Source organism: Eretmochelys imbricata, chromosome 16 (genome assembly GCF_965152235.1).
Source record: "Eretmochelys imbricata isolate rEreImb1 chromosome 16, rEreImb1.hap1, whole genome shotgun sequence".
Lineage (NCBI taxonomy): Eukaryota > Metazoa > Chordata > Testudines > Cheloniidae > Eretmochelys > Eretmochelys imbricata.
Window position 1 is genome coordinate 1998686 of NC_135587.1, and position 23780 is coordinate 2022465.

General features: G+C 47.9%; 2 protein-coding genes across 3 annotated transcripts; one reads left to right on the forward strand and one right to left on the reverse strand.

The window, feature by feature from the left end:
- Positions 1–659: 659 nt before the first annotated feature.
- PRPF4 (pre-mRNA splicing tri-snRNP complex factor PRPF4) lies at positions 660–17340 on the reverse strand. Its single transcript, XM_077835529.1, has 14 exons — positions 17184–17340; positions 13230–13407; positions 11742–11928; positions 11418–11505; positions 10375–10454; positions 9983–10076; positions 8258–8352; positions 6406–6464; positions 5845–5968; positions 4413–4502; positions 1668–1790; positions 1412–1519; positions 1204–1322; positions 660–961 (listed from the first exon to the last, which is right to left on the reverse strand). Exons 1-14 carry the CDS (start codon positions 17265–17267, stop codon positions 768–770), a joined length of 1623 nt encoding a protein of 540 aa, XP_077691655.1. The 5' UTR covers positions 17268–17340; the 3' UTR covers positions 660–767.
- A 53-nt stretch (positions 17341–17393) lies between these two features.
- CDC26 (cell division cycle 26) lies at positions 17394–22202 on the forward strand. 2 transcript variants are annotated; one of them, XM_077835534.1, is made up of 3 exons: positions 17394–17534; positions 18569–18677; positions 21748–22202. In XM_077835534.1, exons 2-3 carry the CDS (start codon positions 18597–18599, stop codon positions 21922–21924), a joined length of 258 nt encoding a protein of 85 aa, XP_077691660.1. In that variant the 5' UTR covers positions 17394–17534; positions 18569–18596; the 3' UTR covers positions 21925–22202. The 2 variants fall into 2 exon arrangements, with proteins under 2 accessions (XP_077691660.1, XP_077691661.1); XM_077835535.1 differs by lacking the exon at positions 17394–17534 and adding an exon at positions 18100–18279.
- Positions 22203–23780: the final 1578 nt, after the last annotated feature.

Sequence of the window (23780 nt, forward strand, 5' to 3'; positions counted from 1 at the left end):
CTGACACCTCTGTATGCACTGGCTCAGCAGAGACTTGCAGGCAGCTTAAGCTGGAGAAGTCCATGTGATTTGAAAGTGTTTGTGTTTTAATACTCTGAAGTATCAGAGAGGGGGAAGGGGATCTTGGGCAGTTCAAGCCTGATTTTGCATCAAGAGAAACTCCCTCCTCTTCCCATGCTTAAAATTCACCCACAGCAGATGCCCAAGGGGGCATGGGCTTCCACATTCTGCAGAGATCCAGTCTCTGCGCTAGGAGAACCAATGTGCCATATTTAAATGACTGAAGCAGCTGGCTCTGTGCCAAAAGCAAGATCATTCAGACTCCATGGCTGGGGAAAGTCTCCTATAAAACTGATCTCGAGGGTGATACCAACCGATGGGCTTTACGGCACAGTGCATCTGAAAGGGGTGTGGGTAGTTACAAACAGGTATAACAAAGAGAGTAAAGCCCATGATGGAGGGGAGGAAGAGCAGATGGCTCACACCAGAATTTCTCCCCAGAGGCAGGGGGCAGAGATTCTACAAAGCAAATCCTATACAGTGAGGTTCCAGCATCACTCCAGGAGCCCAGCCCAACCCTGACTTTGGCCAACTCCCAGCACAGGGGGACACGCCTGTACCATGGGGAAGCCGATGCCAGCCAGCAACTCTAGCCACCATTGTAGTTGATGCAACAGTTGATTTTATATTTAAAAAAAAAAAAAAAACAAAGCCAGGAACAGCCCAGTCTGTGATGCTCCCTGTCCCAAGTCACTGGCAGCTCGGAGCTACTCTGCCATCCACAGCTTGAAGGTTCTGTCATATGAGCATGTTGCTATTAGCTGCCCATCTGAGGAGATATCCAGTCCCATTACTTTTCCCTCGTGGCCAGCCAGCGTTTTCAGAGGGGACCAGCCTGGGTGAGTCCAGATCTTGGCTGTGTTATCATAAGCGCCAGTGAGCAGGAAGTTACCATGCGTAGCTGCAGTGAAGGAGAGGGGAAGAGGTGAGGTTCGCATGTAGAAACAGCAGCAGAAAACAGATTGCCAACACCAGATTGCAGATTCTGGAGAGCAGTCAGTTGAGTTTTGGGATTTCTGGCTGTTACCAGCACTGATTGTTCTGCAGTTTTGTTGCACATAGTGCCATCCCAGCCACATCAGGCCAGGGAATTAGGAGGAAGTGTTGCTAAGCAAACCAAGGTGTGGGAGGGGAGATACTTACGTTCAAACTTCACTCCGGTCACCAGGTTCTGGTGGGCAGGTATGGTGTAGACACACTTCCTCTGGCGGAGGTCCCACACTTTGCACGTGTTGTCTCCACTGCCAGTCGCTATGTGATATCTGCCATGGGGAGAAGGAAGAACACATTGGTCTCAGTTGGAGTTCATGCTCCCAGAGCCCCAGCTGCACCATGCCAGCTCCCTCCTTACCCATTCGGGGAGAAATTAATCCCATAGATTTCCTTCAGGTGGCCCTCCAGGAACATGATACAGCGCCCAGTACGCAGATCCCACACCCGACCAAAGGCATCCATGCCACTGGGGACAGAAAACTCAGCATTGACACTTCTTAAACACACAAGTGTGGTCACTAGCCCAAATGCTAATCTTCAGCAACACACCCAGCCCAGCAAGAGGGCACCTGATCCTGAGCGACAACCTTGCTAAGGTTCAGTGTAAATCTTACCCAGTCCCAGCAAGAGAGCCATCAATGTGGAAGGCGATGTCATAGACCCCCTTGCTGTGCCCCTCCTGATGGAGAATCTCCTCTTGAGCTTGCAGGTCCCAGAGGCGCCAGGAGTGATCATAGCTGGAGAAACAAAGCCATGTGCCCAACTCAGTGTATTTTTCAGAAGTCTAACCTTGGCGCAGACGACAAGGTATGGGGGTGCTCAGACACCATTAGAAACACACACAGATAATAACTGCTTCATTAGCACATCACTGCTGGTCAACCCAGAACCTCATCTGCCGCACAGCATGGGATGACTAGGAACGAGCCTCGTCACCCTGATGACACTGAGAAATCCTCAGTGTTCTGCAGTGTCCCTGCAATGTGCTGGGGAAGAGGACGCTTCCCGAGTGCCACATGACAAAGGCAGCCAGCTGGCCAGCCACCAAAGAGAGCACAGATCCTGCCAATAAAATGAACGTTTCACCACTGAGTGCCCAGTGTGGTATAAATGCAGTAGCACACGCAGGCCTGCGGTAGTGCTGCTGGGACAAGTCAGCCTTGTGGTCAGATGTTTGGCTGCGTGTGTTTTCTCTCTGTGTGCTGTACTGACTCTGGCCAGAAAGCCCATATAGGAGGCTCCAGTCAAACTGCCCAATAAATCCACAGACTAGGTTCATAGCAAAGGCACTTGGTCAGGTTTATTGTCAAAGAAGCATGGTCCTAATTCCCTGACTCAATTGTTACAGGTACACTAACACATGTATGCCCATTGCAATGGACTAGCTCAGTTAATGGTGGGACTTTCCATTGTCCGCAGGCCAGCCAAAGACACTCACTCTGAGATATCTTTTATACATCAATACAAACAAGTTACTATGTCAGAGGGGCAGTGTGTCAGTTGACACACTCTGACAAAGCCAGTTACCACCCATCACCTTGTACATCTCTATCCATCACACTGTCATCCTGACCTTATCTTTACGATGGGTCAGTGTGTTCCTGTTATCTTTAGGGAATGTGTTGGCATCAAGGTGTTCTGGTACCACCCTTTTGGAATGTGTTTGTGTGAATGCTCCGTGCCTTGCACTTCTTAGGAGTGTGTGTTTTTGCAATATCAGCCCTGTTCTTGACAGATTCTGTGAGCAGAGCCTGTCTCTAGTTCACAGCCCGATTTTGCTTTATATCAGCAAAGTTTTGAACGCTACTTTAGCCCAGGCCTCAGGCCTCATACCAGGCATCTGACATAAGGGCTTATGTTTCAGGCCCCCTTCCTACTACAAGCCTCAGAGTGCAGAGCAAAGATGTGTATTCACTGCCCACACATGGAGAATTGCATTTGCCCCACACTGTCAGATGCTCTCCTACAGCTCACTGTGCCCAGCTTTCACTCCACAGGCAAAAAGAAAAGGAGTACTTGTGGCACCTTAGAGACTAACCAATTTATTTGAGCATAAGCTTTCGTGAGCTACAGCTCACTTCATCGGATGCATGAATTCATCCGATGAAGTGAGCTGTAGCTCACGAAAGCTTATGCTCAAATAAATTGGTTAGTCTCTAAGGTGCCACAAGTACTCCTTTTCTTTTTGCGAATACAGACTAACACGGCTGTTACTCTGAAACTCCACAGGCAGGTTTCCTAGCAGGGGGCTGAAAGATGCAAGTGACGGCACCTGAGTAAGAATTTGTTTCTCCAGGTAAGTCAGTTAGTCATACTGACAAGCTGCCAGTTTGCGTCATTTCGGTTCCAAGGGAAACTGACTGGCAGATTTCCGAAGAGCATGTGAACTTTGGCACCCAGTGCTCTGGGAAGATTAGCAGATATTTACTTAGGGGGCTGTTGGGAGAGAGGCATTATTTTTAACACCTATGCATAGTTTGAGGGGAGGGGAAGGTGAGTCCCCATCTAAACAAAGAGTCAGGTGATGGTTTAAAGACCCAGGAAAAGTACGTTATAACCTGCCAGTTACAGATGCAAGACACAAAGCAGGGAACAGAGTTTGGAGAGCCCCTGGAACTGGAATGGAAGGAAGAGAAGCGGAGAATGGGGTCACTGACTCATGAGGATTATTACTGTTCTCCCTGGGGGTATTTCAAAGAGATTCCACTAAGCAGCAGGGTCTGTGGCTCCTTCTGGAGCCAACATTTCAGATATATTCGGACTACGTGTACGGCTGGGTTTCAGGGTAGACCAGACCCTCTGCCCTCAGGGTATCTGGGTCTTAACAGTGACTAAATAGGATCTGCTCCACCCCCTGCCCAAGCCCATTAGCAGGAGAACCTGTATTCCAACACTTATTTACTCATGCTTTCTACCGACCAAAATCAGTGTTAACCATGAGCAGCTGTGAGCAGTGAGCTGATGGCACGGCTCGACAACAAGGCTTTGACAGTTGGCACATCCCAAAAGGCAGGAAGTGGTTATTCCACTAGTCAGTGTTTCCACAGGGATAAATATTATTCTGACAGCTTGTACTTTATACTCACTTGGAGACCAACAGGGTCTCTCTGGAAGGGAAGAGAATGGAGGTCTGTCCAGGGTCCTGCCCTTTTAAGGCCCCAGCCTGCAGTAACCTGTGGCTTATTGCAAAAAATGGCTGGGTGTGACCTCTGTTGGACAGTTTGAGGTGAGATGTGCCCCCTTACTTTGGCAATCAGTTTGCCAACCCCGCTCTGCAGACATACAGCAGCTCCTATTTGTTCCTATAATTTAAGAGCTAAAACTTAGCACCCCGAGTACGGTAAATCAACGCCACATACCAAGTGGTGCCCAGGAACCTCCCGGAGGGATGCCACATCACTCGTGCCACTCTCATTGTGTGGCCCTCGATATCTGCCACCGGTTCATCACTGAAAGAAACAAACCAATGGTGTTACACATTCTCTCCAGGGAGGACAGGCCTCACCCGCACTACTGCAGCCACGAGGGTCACACAGCAACATGACTGACAAAAACCTGTATGCACATGAGTGTGTGTCCAGGCCTAGAAACACCCAAGAGAAGGGTCACCCCAAGAGAGAATTAATTAGAATGTTAGAAGCGCCTATTGTTTTCAGGTGCTTTGTAATTAAAATAGCAGCAGCAACATAAACAATAACACTGTTAAATGACTGAGCTCCCTGGGGCAGGGACTATCTTGTCTGTGGCTGTACAGCACCTCCTAGATGCTACGGTAATACAGAGAATAATAAACAATGGACATGAAATCTGAACATGGCAGAGAGGAGCAGCAGTTATCACCATCCCAGTTGCCCAGAATCAGTACAGTGACGGGAAGACACGACACCAGCCATGCAGAAGGAGTCACATGGTGGTCATGAATGGGCTGGTATCAGTTCTGCCATAATTACACTCACCAGCCCAGCAGCCCCTAAGAGGTTTGAAAGAGTATCAGAAAGAAAAGCATTCATCCAAACAGGCCAATTAAAGAGATAACCATCTCCATGTCCACATGGGACAAATAACTACATCTCTCCGGGTGCAAATTTACTGCTGCCATGCCAGAGGCAATTAAAAATCATCCCTCAGAGCTAATAGGAAGGAGCTGAGGCCCTCAAAGCCCCCTGTGTCTCATGCAGAGACACACTGTAGGGCTTTGCTTTTAAAACAAGCCAGATGTCAATATCCTGCATTCCTCGTTGTTTTATTCTTGCCAGACTGAAGGCTGGACATGGCTTTCGATGATAGCTAACTCCATGCAATGGTGTTCAGCTACTGCTTCTGATCCCAACAAATGACTCTTCAGTAGCAAGGTGGTACATTTGGTCCATTCCTCTCCTGATACTGGTTTTAGCTGAGAGCCCAGGCAATCTGAAAAGTTAACTCCTTAGCACCTGCAGCTGGGAATTTTCTCCTGGCAGAAGACTACGGTGAAACACTGAACTCCCAATGCAGGGTTTTAAGACCTCAGCAGCACTTAGAACAAAGTCCATCACCCAAAACTGGGCTTCACTGTCAAGAAGCAAGTCATCAGGCAGACTTTTCTGAACCTCAGCAGAGGACTCCCCCACCCCAAATCATGTAAAAGACAAATGGGTGTGGAGAGAGAGCAGAAGAGACTCCCATGGACGCTGCTGAATTCTCATATCCAGCTGTTAGGTACAAGGAAGAACAGGACGTGTTTGCAGAAAGGCGCTAAGTGCCCAATAAAACAAAATCAACAATACTGCAACTGTCCAGTATCATTCTGACCTTTCAAGGCTCCAGAGTTTGACAGAGCCATCAGCTGCACAAGAGGCCAGGTTCACGTCCTTCTTGTCCAGGGAGACAGTAGCCTGGGGATGGAACACTATTGCTCCTACGTTGGTGTTGTGCCCTTGGCGGGGGTGGGGATGAGAGAGAGAAAGAGAAAGTCAAAAGACTGCATGCTCTGCTGGGTGATCTCTGCTTCCCCCCACCAGCTCTTCTGACAACAGGTTTTATCAGGTCAGAATTGTGCAACCAAGTTCTGGCTTATTGGACATGGAACCCCAGGACTCTTCCTCACTGTGGACTAGCCAGGGACTTGGACATCTGGCTAAGCACAGCAGACTAGGAAAAAAACCCACCAATTTCAATGACCAGCAACAAACAGTGAGCTCATGGCCCCCTCTCATCCCCTCTCCATTACTGGTGAAAGTTGCGGAGAGTCACTCACAAAAAATCCAGTTCCCAAAACATCTTTAGCCAAATAGCAATGGTTTACATTATAAGCGGACTCTGAGGGGAACAAGGTACTTAGCAAAGAGCTTGCTTCAGCAAAAGCACCTCTACCTCGTAAAGTATGAACAAGATTGCAGTCAGGCACAGACCAGAGCTTGCACAGGCCACTCCTGTTGAACACAAAGAAACATGGTCAGAGTCACACTGTCACAGCACAGGAGGGAGTGTGAACTCCAAGAGCACAGCTCAAAAACGAACTAAGAAAACAGAGTGTGGGGCTACTGCAGTGACTAAAATACTGGTGAACACTGTCTTAAATCCCACAAGACTGATCCCTGAAGGGTTAGAGGGGTCTTCGGCAGGCAGGCCACTGAACAGATGAGAAGTCTCCTCCCTTGAGGAGTGATTGTGAGTTAAGGGCTCAACCAATAGGAGAGGGGACAGTTCTCACTGCTCTGCAGCGCTTCTTAGCCAATGCAAGAAGAGCCACCTCCAATGTAGAGGTGGAATGTACCACTCAGTGTTTTGTGTGTGTGTAAACTGCAGGCTCAGATCCTCTTTGTGGTGCAGCCACTAGAGCATGACATGATCCCACAAACCACACACTGAAGGGCTGGGCAGAGGGGTGAGGGCCTGAGGCACAGAAGGGAAAAGTGAGGGCATGAAATGAAGCTGCTGGGAATGGTTTGTGACCTTGCTATAAGAGAAACAGATGCTCCAAACCCTTGCTAGGAACTAGAATGGGGTGAAGGCAGGGTTTAGAAAAGCAGGTATAAGCCTTACTGAGATCTCAAATCCCTACTCCTGGGGGAATTTGGCACCACTGTGCAAGCACAGAATTAATGTCCACCGCAGTCTTTCCCCGCCCTGCAGAATAATGGATTCTGACGAGGTGTCAAAGGGAAGCCGTGAGAGGGGTCACACTGAAATTACACCTTTCACCCACCAGGGGCTGATGTGGTGCCAGAAAAGAGGGCACCTGACTCCATGGCTGGAGCAGCCAGCCACAGAGAGGGAGGGGCCAGAGGCTGCCTTCCTCACAGCGCCCTGCCCCGCAGGTCCAGGTGAGAAGGCACGGGATATGGTAGGGGGTGGACAGAGCAGGGCACATGGGGATGCTGGGGGTGGTCACACACAATGGGGTTCAGAAGAGTTAGTGCGGGAGGCAGACTGGGGCAGGGGCACAGGAGCTAGTGGGGTGACATTGAGCCAGGGGCTGAATGGGATTGAGGGTCTAGGGATACATAGAGACAGGGGCAGCTATGGCTGGCTGAATGAAGGTGCAGGGCCTCATAGGGACAAGGAGGTACAGGACCACATTGGGACATGTGCAGATATGCCTGGCTAAATGGGAAGTTGGGGTGCAGGGACACACGGGGATAGGGCAGATGTACTTGACTCAATGGGAGAGGCTAGGGGTCAGCCAGGGTCTGCATGGGGGATGCTCCCTAACAATCCCTGCCCCCCCAAAAAATCCTATTCCATAGTTCTCCCACCAACACCCAACAACCCTCCGGGTTCACTCCCAGGCTGCTTCCCAGCAATTATTTCCCTCTCCCTCAGCTCCTCCGTTACCCCTGTCTCCCCAAAGCCTTCTCACTGCTTCTGTGGGGTACGGAAAATACACTTCTGTATTATAGTTTAAAGGAATCATTACTCAAAGTTCTGTATTAATATGCCTAGTAAGGGATCTATTTGTCAAAAAACATTTCCTGAATCTTTTTTGTTGTCTATATTGTTACAGTCACTTGCTGAAAGGTATTTTGAAATAAATTACCAAGATAATTGAAAGTTCGCATGATTATATGGTGTTAATTTGACAAAAAATATGCAGAATATTAAAATATTGTTCGCAATTTTAAAAAAATTTGGCACAGAATTCCCCCAAGAATAAATCCCCCAGGACTCTGCCACATCCTTCTCACCCCTCCCCTCCCAAAAAGTATTGTAAAAGGAAACTGACCAGCAGGCTGTAGCCAGGAGTTTGGAATTGGGACTGAAATGGCAGTAAGATATCGGGCGGTCATCCCCAATCTGACTGCAGAAATTATTCAAGGACTGCAAAGACACAAAGACAACTCTGACTTAAAACAGCACAAACCAGCAAGAGCCTCCCCTTTTAAGGAGGCCATTCAAGCAACACACCCAAGCAAAGAGAACAGAGGCCTTCACCAAGTCCCTCTGCAAAGAGGTGAACTGCCCCAGCCCCATGCTACCTCCATGCAACAGACCCATTCTACTGTAGGGCAGGTCTATACTACAAAATTAAGTTGACTTAAGTCGATGTACAGCCACTACAGTAACTAAAGTGGTGGTTCACGTCCACACTATGTTCCTTCTGTCTGCGCTGTGCGTCCTCACCAGGAGCACTTCCACCAAGACGTTGTGGGGCACTGACAGCTGTGAGCCCTGCACATGGTGGGGCTGACAGCCAAAAGGTGATGTAAGTAATGCAGTGTCTATGTGGACACAGTGTCACCCTAACTACATTGACCTAAGCGCTACGCCTCTCACGGAGGTGGTGTTATTAAATCAATGTAGTAGGCGACTTACATCAGTGGGAGCTACATTTTAGTGTAGTCACTTAAAGTTAGATCAGCATAAGCTGCCTTACATCGACCTAACTTGTAATGTAGATCAGGCCTAAGTGCTGAGAGCTAGTTCTGTCTAATGGCACTACTTGGCTCTCAGCTTACTGGGCCCTGCACTACTGGATATGTTTGAAGGTGCACTTCAAAGTGTTGTTTCTGATCCAGAGAGCCCTATGTGGTCTGGGCCCTTCTTTTCCTCCATACCAGGTGCAATCACCATTGATTTCACCAGAGCTGGTGCCAGGGTGCTCTCAGGAAAGAGTCCACCCATCTAAAGCTGCCCCCCTCTGGAGGTATTAGGTAGAATATTACTGGCTTTAGAGCACAGTGTGAGAATGCTCTTTTAAGCTCTGAATTGGCTTCCAGCTCCATTTTAACAGCAGGGGAGAAGGGGGTTCATTGACTCATTCTCAAACAATTGTTACTGTGTTGGTTTTTTCAATTGGTTTAAGACTCCCAGGTGCCAAGGAAGCAGGTGAGAGAACAATCTTTAAAAAAACCATGATCCCTCTTCCCTGCTGAGCAAGCCAGTGACAAGTCCAGGCAGTTTCTTTATCGTCACAGGCTACTCGTGCAGAAGCGTCTCCATCCCTTTGCCCTGCAGGCAGAGGATTAACAGAGCTGCGCGGATACAAATTTATATCCATGGATGCGGATATCCGCAGCTATAAATCGGTATCGGTGGAACTGCAGGGCTCTCCTGGGAACCGCAGTGGGGAAAGGAGCAGAATGTGGGGCCCCTGCTCCCAGGAGCCAGTGCCCAATGCTGGCAGGTCCTCTGGCAGGGCTATATCACTCCCACCCTGCCCCCATCCCTTCCATGCAGTTGTCTGCGTCTCCTGTTTGAGATATAAATTTGTATCTGTGCAGGGCTCTAAGAATTAAACCCAAGCCCTGACCTCTGAATCACTGACGGGACAGGGCCATTTTAGGTTCAAGGCGAAGCCTGGTCACACAATCAGAGAAGGGGCAGAGCATGCTAGGCAGGGCTTGGAGCGTAATACACAGCTGGGAAGTCACTCGAGGTCTGGAAGCTTTGCTCTGGTAGAGCCATCTCTTGCTGATCACTTACGATCAGAGATGAAACCACTCCTTACCCTCAGGGATTTGTGCAGTTCTTGCTTCTGGGATGTCCTGGTCGCCTCTGGAATCTCTTTGTACAGACGGGCTTCTTCCAGCCGCTTCGTTGCCCTGTGGAATGAGCAAAATTAGAGTGATTAGACCTCACATCCCCCTGCTCTAGGGCTGACATAGGTCCTGTCCTCCCCTTCCTGGTCTCAAAGCTAGGCTATTGCCAGCGCTACTCATTATGTGTACAACCCCATAGTCCCTTATGCCTGGCTCCAACCACAGCTATGAGTCCCCTGTTCTCAAGCTCCCAGCTTTGCCCACCACAGGGCAATCATTAGCTTGGTTTAACAAGTCTGCTGCTCCTTATAACAGCTTATGTCTTCTCCCACTGTTTTCAATTTGTAACCTGGTTGCTTACCTGGGGAGTGAGTAGTTGGCGATCCACAACCTAGCTGTTTTCAGGCTGTTAGGCCCTTCATGGTACCAAGTTTGCTGATACTAAAAAACAAACCAACCCAGAAACAGTTTGAGTGATGTCACTATTCTATTTGGTGCCCTACATTGCATCCATCACCATGGTACCAGAATGCCACTGCAGCATCTGCTGGTAAATCTGTCTGGGAGTGGGAAGCAGCTATTTTCGGGGGTTTATAAAGTGTGGATTAGTGTGATTCTACTATCCCTAGAGAAGGGTTTAAGGCAGATATGTCACACACACGGTCTCATGGACCAGATTTGGCTTGTCTGAGATGTTTACACAACCCACGTGCCATGTTCAGATTGCACAGTCTCAGCTTTTCATTTAACCACTGCATAACTAATTATTTTAGCAGACGGAACGGGGAAGGAAGTCCAGGGGGTGGGAAGTGAGAGTTGCTGCAAGGAAGAAAATGCAGAGAAAAGAACAAAGGAAAAACAAAATTAAGAGGGAGAGAAAGGAGGGTGGAGAAAGGCAGAAACAGTGGTATGATGGCTCAAAGTGGGTGGGGCAAGGGGATATTTGCCCACTAAAAGACACTGAATGTGGCAATAAAGTACTTAATATTAATAATAGTAACTAAAAGGTTAATTACTCTAAAAAGACATATTCTGGCCTTGCTCTTCATGCAGTCCTCTCATTGCCAGCAGCAAGTGTTCAGCTGTGGAAGGAGATGGGCATGGAGCCCTACATCTACACTTCTGGCTCCTGGACAATAACTAAAAGTGGAATGCAGCCCTCTCTACACAACAAATTTGACACCCCTGATTCAATAGGTTATGAAAGTGGAAGCAACAGGCTTTTTCAAATGGGCAGCAGTGGCAGGAAGGGATGATGCGTGGAGTGAATTCATATTATCAGACCCTCTATTGAATCCACCAGGACAGAGGCCTGGAAATAATACAGGCTGCCAAATAGACTGTCAAGAAGTCTCCTCCTCTCTGCATTAACAGCCAGCAAACACTAAGAATGGGAGATTTTACCTCTTCTTTGGATTTCTTAGATTTTTCATCATCTTTCTTGGTCTTTTTTAAGGCGTCTGTGCCAACCACCGAGAGGATATTTCTCAGTCTGTAATGAGATGCATCAAAAGTTAATCCTATTCACTCAGTGAGTTCTAGATAATCTTGGCCAGGAGAAATGGTCAGTTTCTTTCACTGACTCCTCCCCTCAACTCCTACATCACCATGAAGACTCACAGGACAACAATACTCGCTGCACTCAACACCTCAAGGAATTTGACAGGGGATTTGAGTGGGGTGGGGGTGATTACCACTATCAGCCTCACAAAGGGCTCGGCATAGCACCTTTCTCTCCGTTCTGCAGGCCCCTCTCCGAAGAGCGTGATGGGCTCCCCAAGTGCTCGTAGGCATGCCTTGACTTCAGAGTCATCCGTGGAAACGTTGATCTGCCTGGCACGCTTCCTGCGCTCAAACTCAGCCAACACTTCTGCCTGACGCTCACTTATGTGGTCTTCAAGATCAAAGACCTCACCTACGCCAGAAACAGAGCCATCAGATTAAAACAACAACAAATGAAATTAAAGCAGCAAAGGTTTGGACAATTCTAACAACTAAAAGTTATACATAATTTAAAAATGATTCTCACAGCCATTTAAAGCAGGGATATTTGGTACCAGCAATGGCCACGTTCCTCCAGACACTCTGCTCAAATCAAGATGAAGCATTGGATACTAGGACTTGTAGTCTCAGCAGGCCCAACCTCTGTATTAAAGAGCAGCAGATGACTAAGTGCAACCCTCAGGCTTCTGGCAAGCTGCCAGCATGCCTAGGGTCCTATGAAATCCATTTTATTTTTGTGGATTTTTGGATTTATTTTTAAAAAATTAATTCACTCTTCTCCAGCCCTGGGGCCACAGCTGGAAGCGAGAGAGGGAATTCCATGTTATTGTTTTGATTCCGTCTGTGTTCTTGTTAATGTGGATTTCATAGGCCCTCCATGCCTTTCAGCTGGGCAAAGTTTGAGCATCTACAACTTTGGCCAATATTCAAACCTAAACAAAGACTCATTATCCTTATAAATGTCTCTAAGTCAGCTAAAAATTAATTCCATCTTTAAGCGGGGTTTTTAAATCAAGATTGTTTGATACACTGACAATAATTAAGTAGCCTTACTATGAATGCATAAAAATGTTCAGAATTGGATTGCAATGGGAAAAGCGGATTTAAAAAAAAATTCCTATAATTTAAACAAAACATCCTGCAAATATACAGTATATGGTAAAAGTGACACATTTTAAATCACCTTTTAAAGTAGCACTCAGTAATATGACCAATCTGACACTGCTGAACAGTAACACAAGAAGTCCACAAAAGTGCGTGTGTGTTAGGGGAGTGAGTGAGACAGCGTGTGTATTAGGGGAGTATGTCTGCACGCTGTCTCTTTAAGCAGTGCACTCACCAGATTGAACACTTGTTCAGACAGCAGCCAGGCTCAGCCAGAGGCTGGTGCAGACAGGTGCCCCTTTGTCCCCCCATCCCAGCTGAGACTGGGTATACCAGCAGGGGGAGGGGGGCAACCTGACATCTGTGCGCCTTCCCCCCGGCACACACCATAGCAGATCAGGGGGCTCCCAATCGGGAGCACCGTGACTCTCCTAAGTGCGGCTGCACCTAGCTCAGCCATGCAGCCCTCCCTGACGGCGTCCTGCAGCAGCCTTAGTACCAGGAAGAGCAGGATTCCACGTTAATGTTTTCATTCTGTCTGTGTTCTTGTTAATGCAGATTTCACAGGGCCCAAACAAGAAGAGGGTGTTACGCAGAGTGCTCTCTTACCGCTGGTTATGTTAATATTGCCTGCCTCAATCGCAGCTTTCACTCTATCTCTTCCCAGCAGCCCTGATTCTCCTTTGGCAAGACGTTCCCTTTCCTTCTCCTCCAAACTGCCGTAGAAGATATGGGATCTCTTGGGTGGGGGAGCATCACTGTCCTCTGAGAGCTTGTTTTTTGTTGCCTGGAGAATAAAGGCAGGATTTCAAAAGACTCATTTTATATTTATCTGGCTACAAAGCAGCAATTCAGCAATCTCTTCAGCTGCGTGAGACAGCATCCCCCAGTGAGAAAGAGTTAATGACGTCATCCAGGTGAGAAGCCCCGAAATTATATATAAAAGATTCACTTGAACATTGAGACTATTCCCCAGCAAAACTGTGTTAAAGAAGAGTTAGCTGCAAAGGAGTTTTTAAAAACCTGGACTTGTGATCTTTTCTGCTTCTTTATGTTAGCAAAAATCCTTTCAGGCTTTCTTTAACCATTTTTTTTCCTGCTAGTTTCTTCCTTTGGGGCGACACTTGAAAGTTAATTTTAATTAAGGTAGGTGCAAATTTAAACAGCATCAACTATTTCCAATTAACTCCCTGCGTGGATGCTCTTATTCTGAAATAAGAGTGCCGCCTTGCTCCTCTCGATTCAGCTAAACCAGAACAACACACTCATGCTCCAGAATATGAGGATGCACACAGAGATATTGCTGAATAACTCCATGTAGAGACAAGCCCTTAAAATTTAGAGTCTGCTCTTCTCTAGCTTTGCTTGAGGACCTCTGGGTGATATAAGGCATGTTTGGTGCAAGCTCTTAATACTCTAACTGAAAGGAGGAAGGATCTGAATCTTTCACAAGGAATTTCACTATTCAAAACATTACTTAGCCTTAGAAGCTAAATAAGTTTTACTAAAAGTAAACAGAAGAAAAATTCTAAACAGTAATTCCTTCTCCACTTTACAGCTGAACCTTCTCTGATCTTCTGATGTCATCATGACGACATTACAATTGTCATCATTTCACAAGTTCTCCATCAGAGAATCTTTTCGTATAGACAGGTCCTTAATTTCTCCCGTAGAAAACAAGCAGGAAAAACAAACTTAAAAACCCTTTCTTCCCTTCTTTATCCATTAGATAGAAGCAAAAAGGGTACAAGACTATTTGCAAGTCACCTTTAAGACTGACAATGTTTTTCAATGGAGTCCAGTTAATATGCCCAACAAAATTACACTCCCTACAAATAATTAAGACCTCCAAAAGCAAAAAGACCCCAGACTGTTGGAAAACGTAGCCGTGAAACTGAGGGATTCAGTAAGTTCGTTCCCCTTTATAACACATTCCACTGACACCCTACCCCACCATACTCCCCAGTTTTTCCAAAATATACACAAAGGTCAAACCAACCAGTTACTAGATTATAACATTCTATTCCCTATGTAAAGGATCCATTTCCAATGATCTCATAACATCTTTGGCATAACTCTACGTTTAGATGCTCTTATTCTGGAATAAGAGTGCCCTAAATGGTCCCAGTTACGTGACATTTTCCCCAGTTAGTGTATGGCTCTTATTAAGCCTTTGGTGGACAAAGTGAAAATGGTATTTGAAAAAGAGTTAGGCCTACAGATGGGCATGAGACTAGCACACACTGGATTACGCTGTGCATGTGCCCAAGAGGTTTGCTAACCAGACAGTAAGCACAGGACCTGAGTGGGTCAAGAGGAAACGTTACAACCATTGTACTTGAGCAACCCCCATGCACTGGAAATTCAAACCCAGCCATTGGTAGAAAGCTGAAAATGAAACGTAAGAATGTGGCTATAATCTGCCTCTGTCAAGGGGTGTTTTGTTTTTTTCATTTTGGGGAAATGTAATCTGAGCACAGCAGAAAATTCAGAAGGTGCTCACACTATGTTTGAAAAGAACATAAATTACACAGGCAAATGCCTCCTGGGATGCGGGGGATTAAAGGGTGGAGAAGCAGTGTGGGAGAGGGCTTTGGGGCAGGAGCAAAAAGAGAAGGGATTAAGAACAGGGGAACAAATGGGTATGGGTGATAAGGGATGGATGATACGGAAATGTGGGGAAGAGATTGGGGCAGGGGACACCTCCCATTTTCTCTCCTTCCATGTGTGCAGGGATCTGGGGGTATCTGAGCCCCAGACTCCACTCTCTGCTCCCCCATGTGAGCTGGCATCCAGAGAAGCCTTGCCCCTCTAGGTGGGGAGCTGAGAACAGGCATGCTAGGAACATGCCACAAGAACACATTGCTGAGAGATGGGGTGAGGAGCTGAGAACAGATGCTTGACATGTGTCACAGGCCCTCAAGCACTGGCGAAAAAGGATGAGAACACTGACTCAGGGCATGTCGACACAAGTTGCTGCAGCAGCACAGCTGCAGCCGTAGCGCTTCAGTGAAGACGTGCCCTTCTCTGATGGAACGGGTTCTCCCACCGGCACAAGTAATCCACTGCCCTGAGAGGTGGTAGCTAAACCCAGAGGAGAACTCTCCTGTTGACCTAGCACAGTCTACATCAGGGGTTAGGTCCATTTAACTATGTTGCTCAGGGGTGTGGATTTTTCTCACCCCTGAGCAACATAGTTATGCTGACTTAATTCCCTAGTGTAGACCAGGCTTCAGATGAACAGATACACATCTCAGAGCTATTGTTTCAGGCTCCATGAGGCATTCCTCTTCACATGAGTACAACACAGTGAGCTCAATGGGCCTCTCCACCCCACCTCTCTGAGCCTCCTACGCTGGAGATGGAGATGTAGAACCCCTTCCAAGGACTTGTCTACACCACGCAGCTTTTAGTGACAAGGCTGTGTCGACACAGCCTTGTCGCTAAAAGTCAGCATGTGGTAAACACTCTTTTTCGGTACTTTCTTGACACTTTTGCTGACAAAGTACTTCCAGCCCCATAAGCGGCGTTAGCTTTTTCGACAAATCCATGCTCACACTGCCACTTGCATCGGCAAAACTTTTGTCTTTCATGGCGGGGGGCTTTTTTAAGTACTCGTGTAAGACAAAAGTTTTGTCGACAACATCACAGCATAGACAAGCCCCAAGTCACTACACCTCTTTATGCCTCTGTTTCCCCATCTGTACAATGAGGATAAAGTGCTTTGAGATCTAGGTATTCTCACTGTAACCTAGCCACAGTAGTGTCTCAACTGCCAACCTAAATAACTACAACTTCCCAAACGATCCCTAAGGCTGTGTACACTGCCATTTTCAGCGCTAAAACTTTTGTCATCCGGGGTGTGAAAAAACACCACCCTGAACGACAAAAGTTTTAGTGCTGAAAAGCGCCAGTATAGACAACTCTTTATCGCCAGGAGCCACGCTCCCAGCAATAAAACTACCACCACTCGTTCGGGGTGTTCTTTTTAATCACTGGAAGAGCTCCCCCCCGGCGATAACGCGTGATTACACTGCCCATGTGCTGTAATGTGGGCAGTATAGACGTGCCCCTACTCTGAACAACAACATTTCCCTTTATGTTTAAAAAAGTAACATCGCTGCCAAAGAGCTTCGTTCACACAGAGCTACGGCTGCCCAGTTCAATCTGGTTTCCTCCAAAACATCAGGTCAGCAAAACTCCGACTTCTGACAACCAGGAAACGCAGAGTTAATGACCTTGACTCTGCCCTCCGTGAGGGATGCCCCAGGGGGCCCATCACACACCCTTGCTCTCTGCCCTGGCCTGCCCCGGAGCTCGCTCGCCTGCCCGCCGGAGGCTACGGCACAGCCCCTTCCCCTGCACCGGGCGCGGCCCTCCCCCCCGCGGCTCTCCCCGGGCCTGGCCGGCGGCCCGCGCGAGGCCCGGGGCGGGGCTGCCCCCAGGCACGGCCCGCCCCCCAGGCACGGCCCGCCCGCCGCCGCCGGCTCGGCCTGTTGGCGCGACACCGAGGGGTGCGCAGCGGCCCCCCAACGGCCTCGGAGCGTCCGGGCGAGACCCTACCCGCGGGGATGGAGCCGGGCCTGGCTGGGGAAGCGGGGCCCGCCCCGGGACGAGACGCATGGCGGGGGCCCGCGAGGAGGCCATGCTGCTCGGGGCGGGAGGGAGACCTGGGCAGCGGGCCGGCCCGGGCCTCACAGCCACTTCCGGGTCACAGGGTGGAAGGGGTGCGCGTGTGCTTCCGGGTCACAGGGGCACGCGGGGGGGGGTGCTGGCCGGCCCGGAACGTGGCGCGGGGCATGCCGGGAGGCGTGGGCCCACGGGGCGGCGGCGCCGGGGCCGGTCGGGTTAGGTCAGGGGCCCGTTTGCTTTCGGCGGCGCCGGGCCAGAGTGGGTGCGGCCGGCCGGCCGGCGGTGAGTGCGGGGGGTCGGGGCGAGCTGGCGCCCGGGGGCGCGGGAGCCCCCCCCGCCCCGCGGGGCCGTTCAGTCTGAGGGGGCCGCTGTCAACCGTCCGGGCAGGGGCCATTCTGGGAGCAGGAGCCGGCACGTGGGCCTGGCCGCGGGCAGGTGCTCGGGGCTGCAGATGGTCACTGGTCTGTTGCCGCGGGAGCCCAGCCCAGCCCCTCCCCTCAGAGGCGGCCGGCCGGGTCCTCAGGCCCTCCCGTACTTGCAGCAGTAGCCTGCGGGCCTGCTGTCGCGCTGCGGCGCGTGCTCGCCAATTCCAGCGGAGCGGCCGCTATCGGGGAGCAAGTCGAGCAGTCTTGGCTGCGTCGCGCTTAGTCACCGGCAACTCCACAACGTTCAGACCTGTGTCTGCGTCTCCCGCGGACTAGGGCAGGGTTGGGCAAACTAGGGCCTGCAGGCCTTTTAATCCAGCCCTTGAGCTCCTGCTGGGGAGCAGGGTCGGGGGCTGCTCCGCATGGCTCCTGGGAGCAGCAGTACGTCCCCCCCCCCCCCCCCCGGCTCCTATGGGTCAGGGCAGCCAGGGGGTTCTGCTCTGCATGCTGCCCCTGCAGCTCCTATTGGCCAGGAACCGCAGCCAATGGGAGCTGCAGGGTCGGCACCTGCGGACGAGGCAGCATGCAGCAGAGCCGCCTGGCCACACCTCTGCATAGGAGCCAGAGCGGGGACATGCTGCTGCTTCCGAGAGCCACTTAAGGTAAGTGCTGTTCTGAGCCTGTATACCTGAGCCACCCCCTTCCACCCTACCCCCCCCCCCCGCCCTCCAAACCCCTCAGTCCCAGCCCGGAGCACTCACCTACACCCCTCATCCCCAGCCTGCACCCCCAGCCAGAGCCCTCACCACCTTGTGCACCCCAACCCCAATTTCGTGAGCATTCATGGTCCACCATACAATTTCTATACCCAGATGTGGCCCTTGGGCCAAAAAGTTTGCCCGCCCCTGTACTAGCCAGGTTCTGCTGACCCTCTATTAAAAATTCAAACAGGAACCAGTTTGGCTGAGAAGTGTTCGAAATGCTGCGTCGGAAACCAACCCGCCTGGAGCTGAAACTAGATGATATAGAAGAGTTTGAGAGTATTAGAAAGGATCTTGAGGTGAGAGTAAACCTTCTGGAGACACCCTGTATGGAAACCAGGTGACTGAACCCTGGTAATTTGGATTTGTGTATAATGGGGCTTGTCTGAGAATAGAGTCTCACTCTGCAGCAGTGTATGAGCATGTAGGTACCCCTCAAAAACCAACAGAAAATTTCAGCTAGTGCAGAGCAGCAGCCTTTTTACTTAGTGATGGTTCATGCACCAAGCATCTTACTCCTATGCTCTGCAGCTTCCAGGTAACGTCTGGGTGCAGTTCAAGTTGGTTGATCATTTGGCTGCTGTGTATCTTAGACATCTGCTTCTTTCCTCTTCTCAGTAGTCGAGTGAAGCTGGGAGTCGTGATTTGACACTCCCAAAATTGATAGCTCTGGGGCCTGTCATTCTCAATGGAGAACTCTGATGTTGGAACTTGCTTTCTTGGGACCCTAATAGTGTGACCTCCGAGGTACCTTGCAAGGCCTGCATATCTGCTCAGGCTGTCCCTGAGGGGATGGGTGAGTGGAGAGGGACTCTATCTATTTTTGGTAGGGGGGGCAGAGGAGCATTAATGTAGATTTATCATTGTGTGAATGACATTTGTATTCATGCACTTGCAGCCATTGGGACAACCATAATATTTACACTGAAAACATAGAATGATGTTAGTTGGGAATCTTAGGGCTATAGAGGTGTATTAGTTCTGTGAAAAGCTCTGGAACATCTTAAAACTTCAGAGCCATCAGAATCCCTTCCTGGAATGATAGCCCCATAGCTCAGAGTGTAACTGGCCTTCTCCATTTCTTCAGGGAATGGCTGTGCACCCGACCTTCCACTCCCCCCACATTTTGTGAGTAACTTGATCTCTAAAGACAGGTTTCAGAGTAGCAGCCGTGTTAGTCTATATTCGCAAAAAGAAAAGGAGTACTTGTGGCACCATAGAGACTAACCAATTTATTTGAGCATAAGTTCAAATGCATCCGATGAAGTGAGCTGTAGCTCACGAAAGCTTATGCTCAAATAAATTGGTTAGTCTCTAAGGTGCCACAAGTACTCCTTTTCTTTTTATCTCTAAATGCATCCTGGGCAAGACTTGGCTTGACTGAGTCCCTTAACTTGCGGTGCACTGCCATGCACCTGTGTGACTGTAGCATCATCCCTATTAATTGATAGTCATTTGTATACATGCCGGTTGTGAGGTGTCTTAATACACAAGTCACAGCATTAACACTTATGGGACAACATTTTCATTAGGGCTGTCGATTAATCAGTTAACTTGCGATTAACTCAAATTAATTGCGATTAAAAATTAATCACAGCTTTAATTGCACTGTTAAACAATAGAATACTAATTTAAATGTATTAAATATTTATTTTCTACATTTTCATATATATTGTGTTGTAACTGAAATCAAAGTGTATATTTTTACAAATATTTTCACTGTAAAAATGATAAAATAAATACTATTTTTCAATTCACCTCATAGAAATATTGTAGTGCAATCTGTCGTGAAAGTGCAACTTACAATTGTAGATTTTTTTCTTGCATAACTGCACTCAAAAATAAGACGGTGTAAAACTTCAGAGCCTACAAGTCCACTTGGTCCTACTTCTTGTTCAGCCAATCGCTAAGACAAACAAGATTGTTTACAATTTACAGGAGATAATGCTGCCCTCTTCTTATTTACAGTGTTACCAGAAAGTGAGAACAGGCATCTGCATCGCACTTTTGTAGTTGGCAGTGCAAGGTATTTACATGCGAGATATGCTAAACATCCTTATGCCCCTTCATGCTTCGGCCACCACTCCAGAGGACATGCTTCCATGCTGATGACGCTTGTTAAAAAAGCGTTAATTACATTTGTGACTGACCTCTTTGGGGGAAGAATTGTACGTCGTCTGCTCTGTTTTACCTGCATTCTGCCATATATTTCATGTTATAGCAGTCTTGGATGATGACCCAGCACGTTTGTTTTAAGAACACTTTCATAGCAGATTTGACAAAACGCAAAGATACCAATGTGAGATTTCTAAAGAGCTTCAGCACTCAACCCAAAGTTTAAGAATCTGAAGTGCCTTCAAAAATCTGAGTGGGATGAGGTGTGGCACGTGGTTTCAGAAGTCTTAAAAGAGCAACACTCCGCTGCAGAAACTACAGAACCCGAACCACAAAAAAGAAAATAAACGTTCTGCTGGTGGCATCTTACTCATATAATGAAAATAAACATGCATCGGTCCGCACGGCTTTGGAGTGTTATGGAGCAGAACCCATCATTCAGAGCTGCATGTCCCCTTGAATGGTGATTAAAGCATGAAGGGACATATGAATCTTTAGCGCATCTGGTGCATAAATATCTTGCGATGCCAGCTACAACAGTGTCATCATAACGCCTGTTCTCACTTTCAGATGACATTGTAAACAAGAAGCAGGCAGCATTATCTCCTGAAAATGTAAACAAACTTGTTTGAGCGATTAGCTGAATGAGAAGTATGACTAAGTGGACTGGCAGGCTCTAAAATTTTACGTTATTTTACTTTTGAATGCAGAGTTTTTTGTACATAATTCTACATTTGTAAGTTCAACTTTCATGATAATGAGATTGCACTACAGTGCTTGTATTAGGTGAATTGAAAAATACTATTTTTTTACAGTGCAAATACTTGTAATCAAAAATAAATATAAAGTAAGCACTGTATACTTCATCTGTGTTGTAATTGAAATCAATATATTTGAAAATGTAGAAAACATCCAAAAATATTTAAATGGTATTCTATTGTTTAACAGCATGATTAATCATGTGATTGATCACAATTTTTTTAATTGCTTGATAGCCCTATTTTTCATCCTTATGGCTATTCAAAAATATCCAATGAAATTGTTCAGTCTGTAAGTAGTTTTCCTGTAATGAAATCAGCTTACTTAACATTTTCCCTACCTTCACAGTTTGAAGGCTTTCCCTGTGATCAGTTGTCAGAGCTGAAATGGACATCTCCTTGACAGTGCTAACATTCCCTCCATGGAAGTTTCTCTAGTTTTCCATTGTCCTTCTTTTTAGTTGATCACTTTTTCTCCCCCCGCCCCTTCCCCCAGAGTCGCAAGAAGCAGCGTGAAGATGTGGATGTAGTGGGAGCCAGTGATGGAGAAGGAGCTATTGGTCTGAGCAATGACCACAAGAGTCGAGAACAAATGATAAATGACCGAATTGGTTACAAACCTCAACCCAAACCCAACAACCGTTCCTCCCAGTTTGGAAGCTTTGAATTCTAGAGATTTGATGGCCTGCTACCTTCCACGGGCAATTGAGTATTGGACCCTGATGGGGTGTTCATCCCAGACAGTGCTGGCAGAGATGTTCAAAGGCTGTTTGGGTAGCTCGAGAGTTGGCTGGGATGGACCTGTGTTTGCCAATGTGTCTTGGGCTTTAATAGGGGAAAGTGCCTTTCCCTAAGGCTGGTGGGATGTGTTTTTAACCTGACTTGTTACTGTACCTCCAGAAACCCCTCTGCCCAGCCACTTTGTTTTAAATAAATATTTTTTTTAAATGAGATGCTCTTAATGTATCATAAAATGCACAGAGGGGCAGGTAAAGAGAAATGGAAAACGTTAACAGCAGAGTTGGCCTCCTGTGGGGGAGAAAAATAGGAATCAACCATGGCCACTGTCCCCATGGGGATTTGCACAGAGGCAAAGCTCTGCCTCCATGGAGCAATCTTTTTGGTGTTCTTAAAAACCCAGCTCCAAGTGGTGCAGGTGTGTGAGCTCAGGGGAGTAATTCAGAGAGGTGTCATTCACATTTTTATGGACTGGGTACCTGTGAGTGAAAGCCTCAGTATCTCTGCACACCAGGGGGAGACAGGGCAAGCTTCCCTAGACACTGCGCTCATACAACTGCCTTACTGTTTACTCCCAAGTTGTCGAATCCTTGGCCTCTCCTGAGCGTGACACGAAGGGAGCCACGATGGCTGCTGTGTGGATTGCTGGTTTACAAGGAAATGGACCAGGCTTCAACTAATTTCACAGAAGTTACTTCATAGCTGCATTCAGACAGCTACTGCCAAGCTGAGGTGGATTTGAGGCTCAAATCCCTTTCACAATCCAATCTCCCTCTCCAAATACTTCCAACAATATAAATGGGAGGCTGGGGAGGTGACTAACTTTGTGGGCTTTCTGATGAATAAGTTTGACTTGGACAATGGAAGTAGTAAATAATTAAAAGCCAGACATTAACTAGGCTGTAGCTGTTTGGAGAGGATTTTTAGAGTGCTGAGGGGCTTTGGCTGTAAAGAGCAAAGGCCACTAATCGTAGCTGCATAGCTTAATGTCACAGACAAAAAATACCCCTAAATGGATTGTTTTCTGGCAGAGGCTGATCAGCAAAATATACAGATCTGAGACGAAGGTTAGCAGTGCTAGGGTTAACTGGGTGCATAACCAGCACCTGTACCTGAGTGAGGTCATGGTCAGCTAAAGGGATGGAAAGGAGTACTTGTGGCACCTTAGAGACTAACCAATTTATTTGAGCATAAGCTTTCGTGAGCTATAGCTCACTTCATTGGATGCATACTGTGGAAGTATCAAAGATCTTTTTATACACACAAAGCATGAAAAAATGGGTGTTTACCACTACAAAAGGTTTTCTCTCCCCCCACCCTACTCTCCTGCTGGCAATAGCTTATCTAAAGTGATCACTCTCCTTAAAATGTGTATGATAATCAAGGTGGGCCATTTCTAGCACAAATCCAGGGTTTAACAAGAACGTCTGGGGGGCGGGGGTAGGAAAAAACAAGGGGAAATAGGCTTGAATAGAGACTGGGAGTGGCTAAGTCCATTATGCAAGGTAACCTAAGTTAATTGTATCCAATTTGCAATGTGGCTGATGTTATTAGGCCCTGTGATGGTGTCCCCTGAATAGATATGTGGGCACAATTGGCAACAGGCTTTGTTGCAAGGATAGGTTCCTGGGTTATTAGTTCTGTTGTGTGGTATGTGGTTGTTGGTGAGTATTTGCTTCAGGTTAGGGGGCTGTCTGTAGGCAAGGACTGGCCTGTCCCCCAAGATTTGTGAGAATGTTGGGTCATCCTTCAGGATAGGTTGTAGATCCTTAATAATGTGTTGGAGGGGTT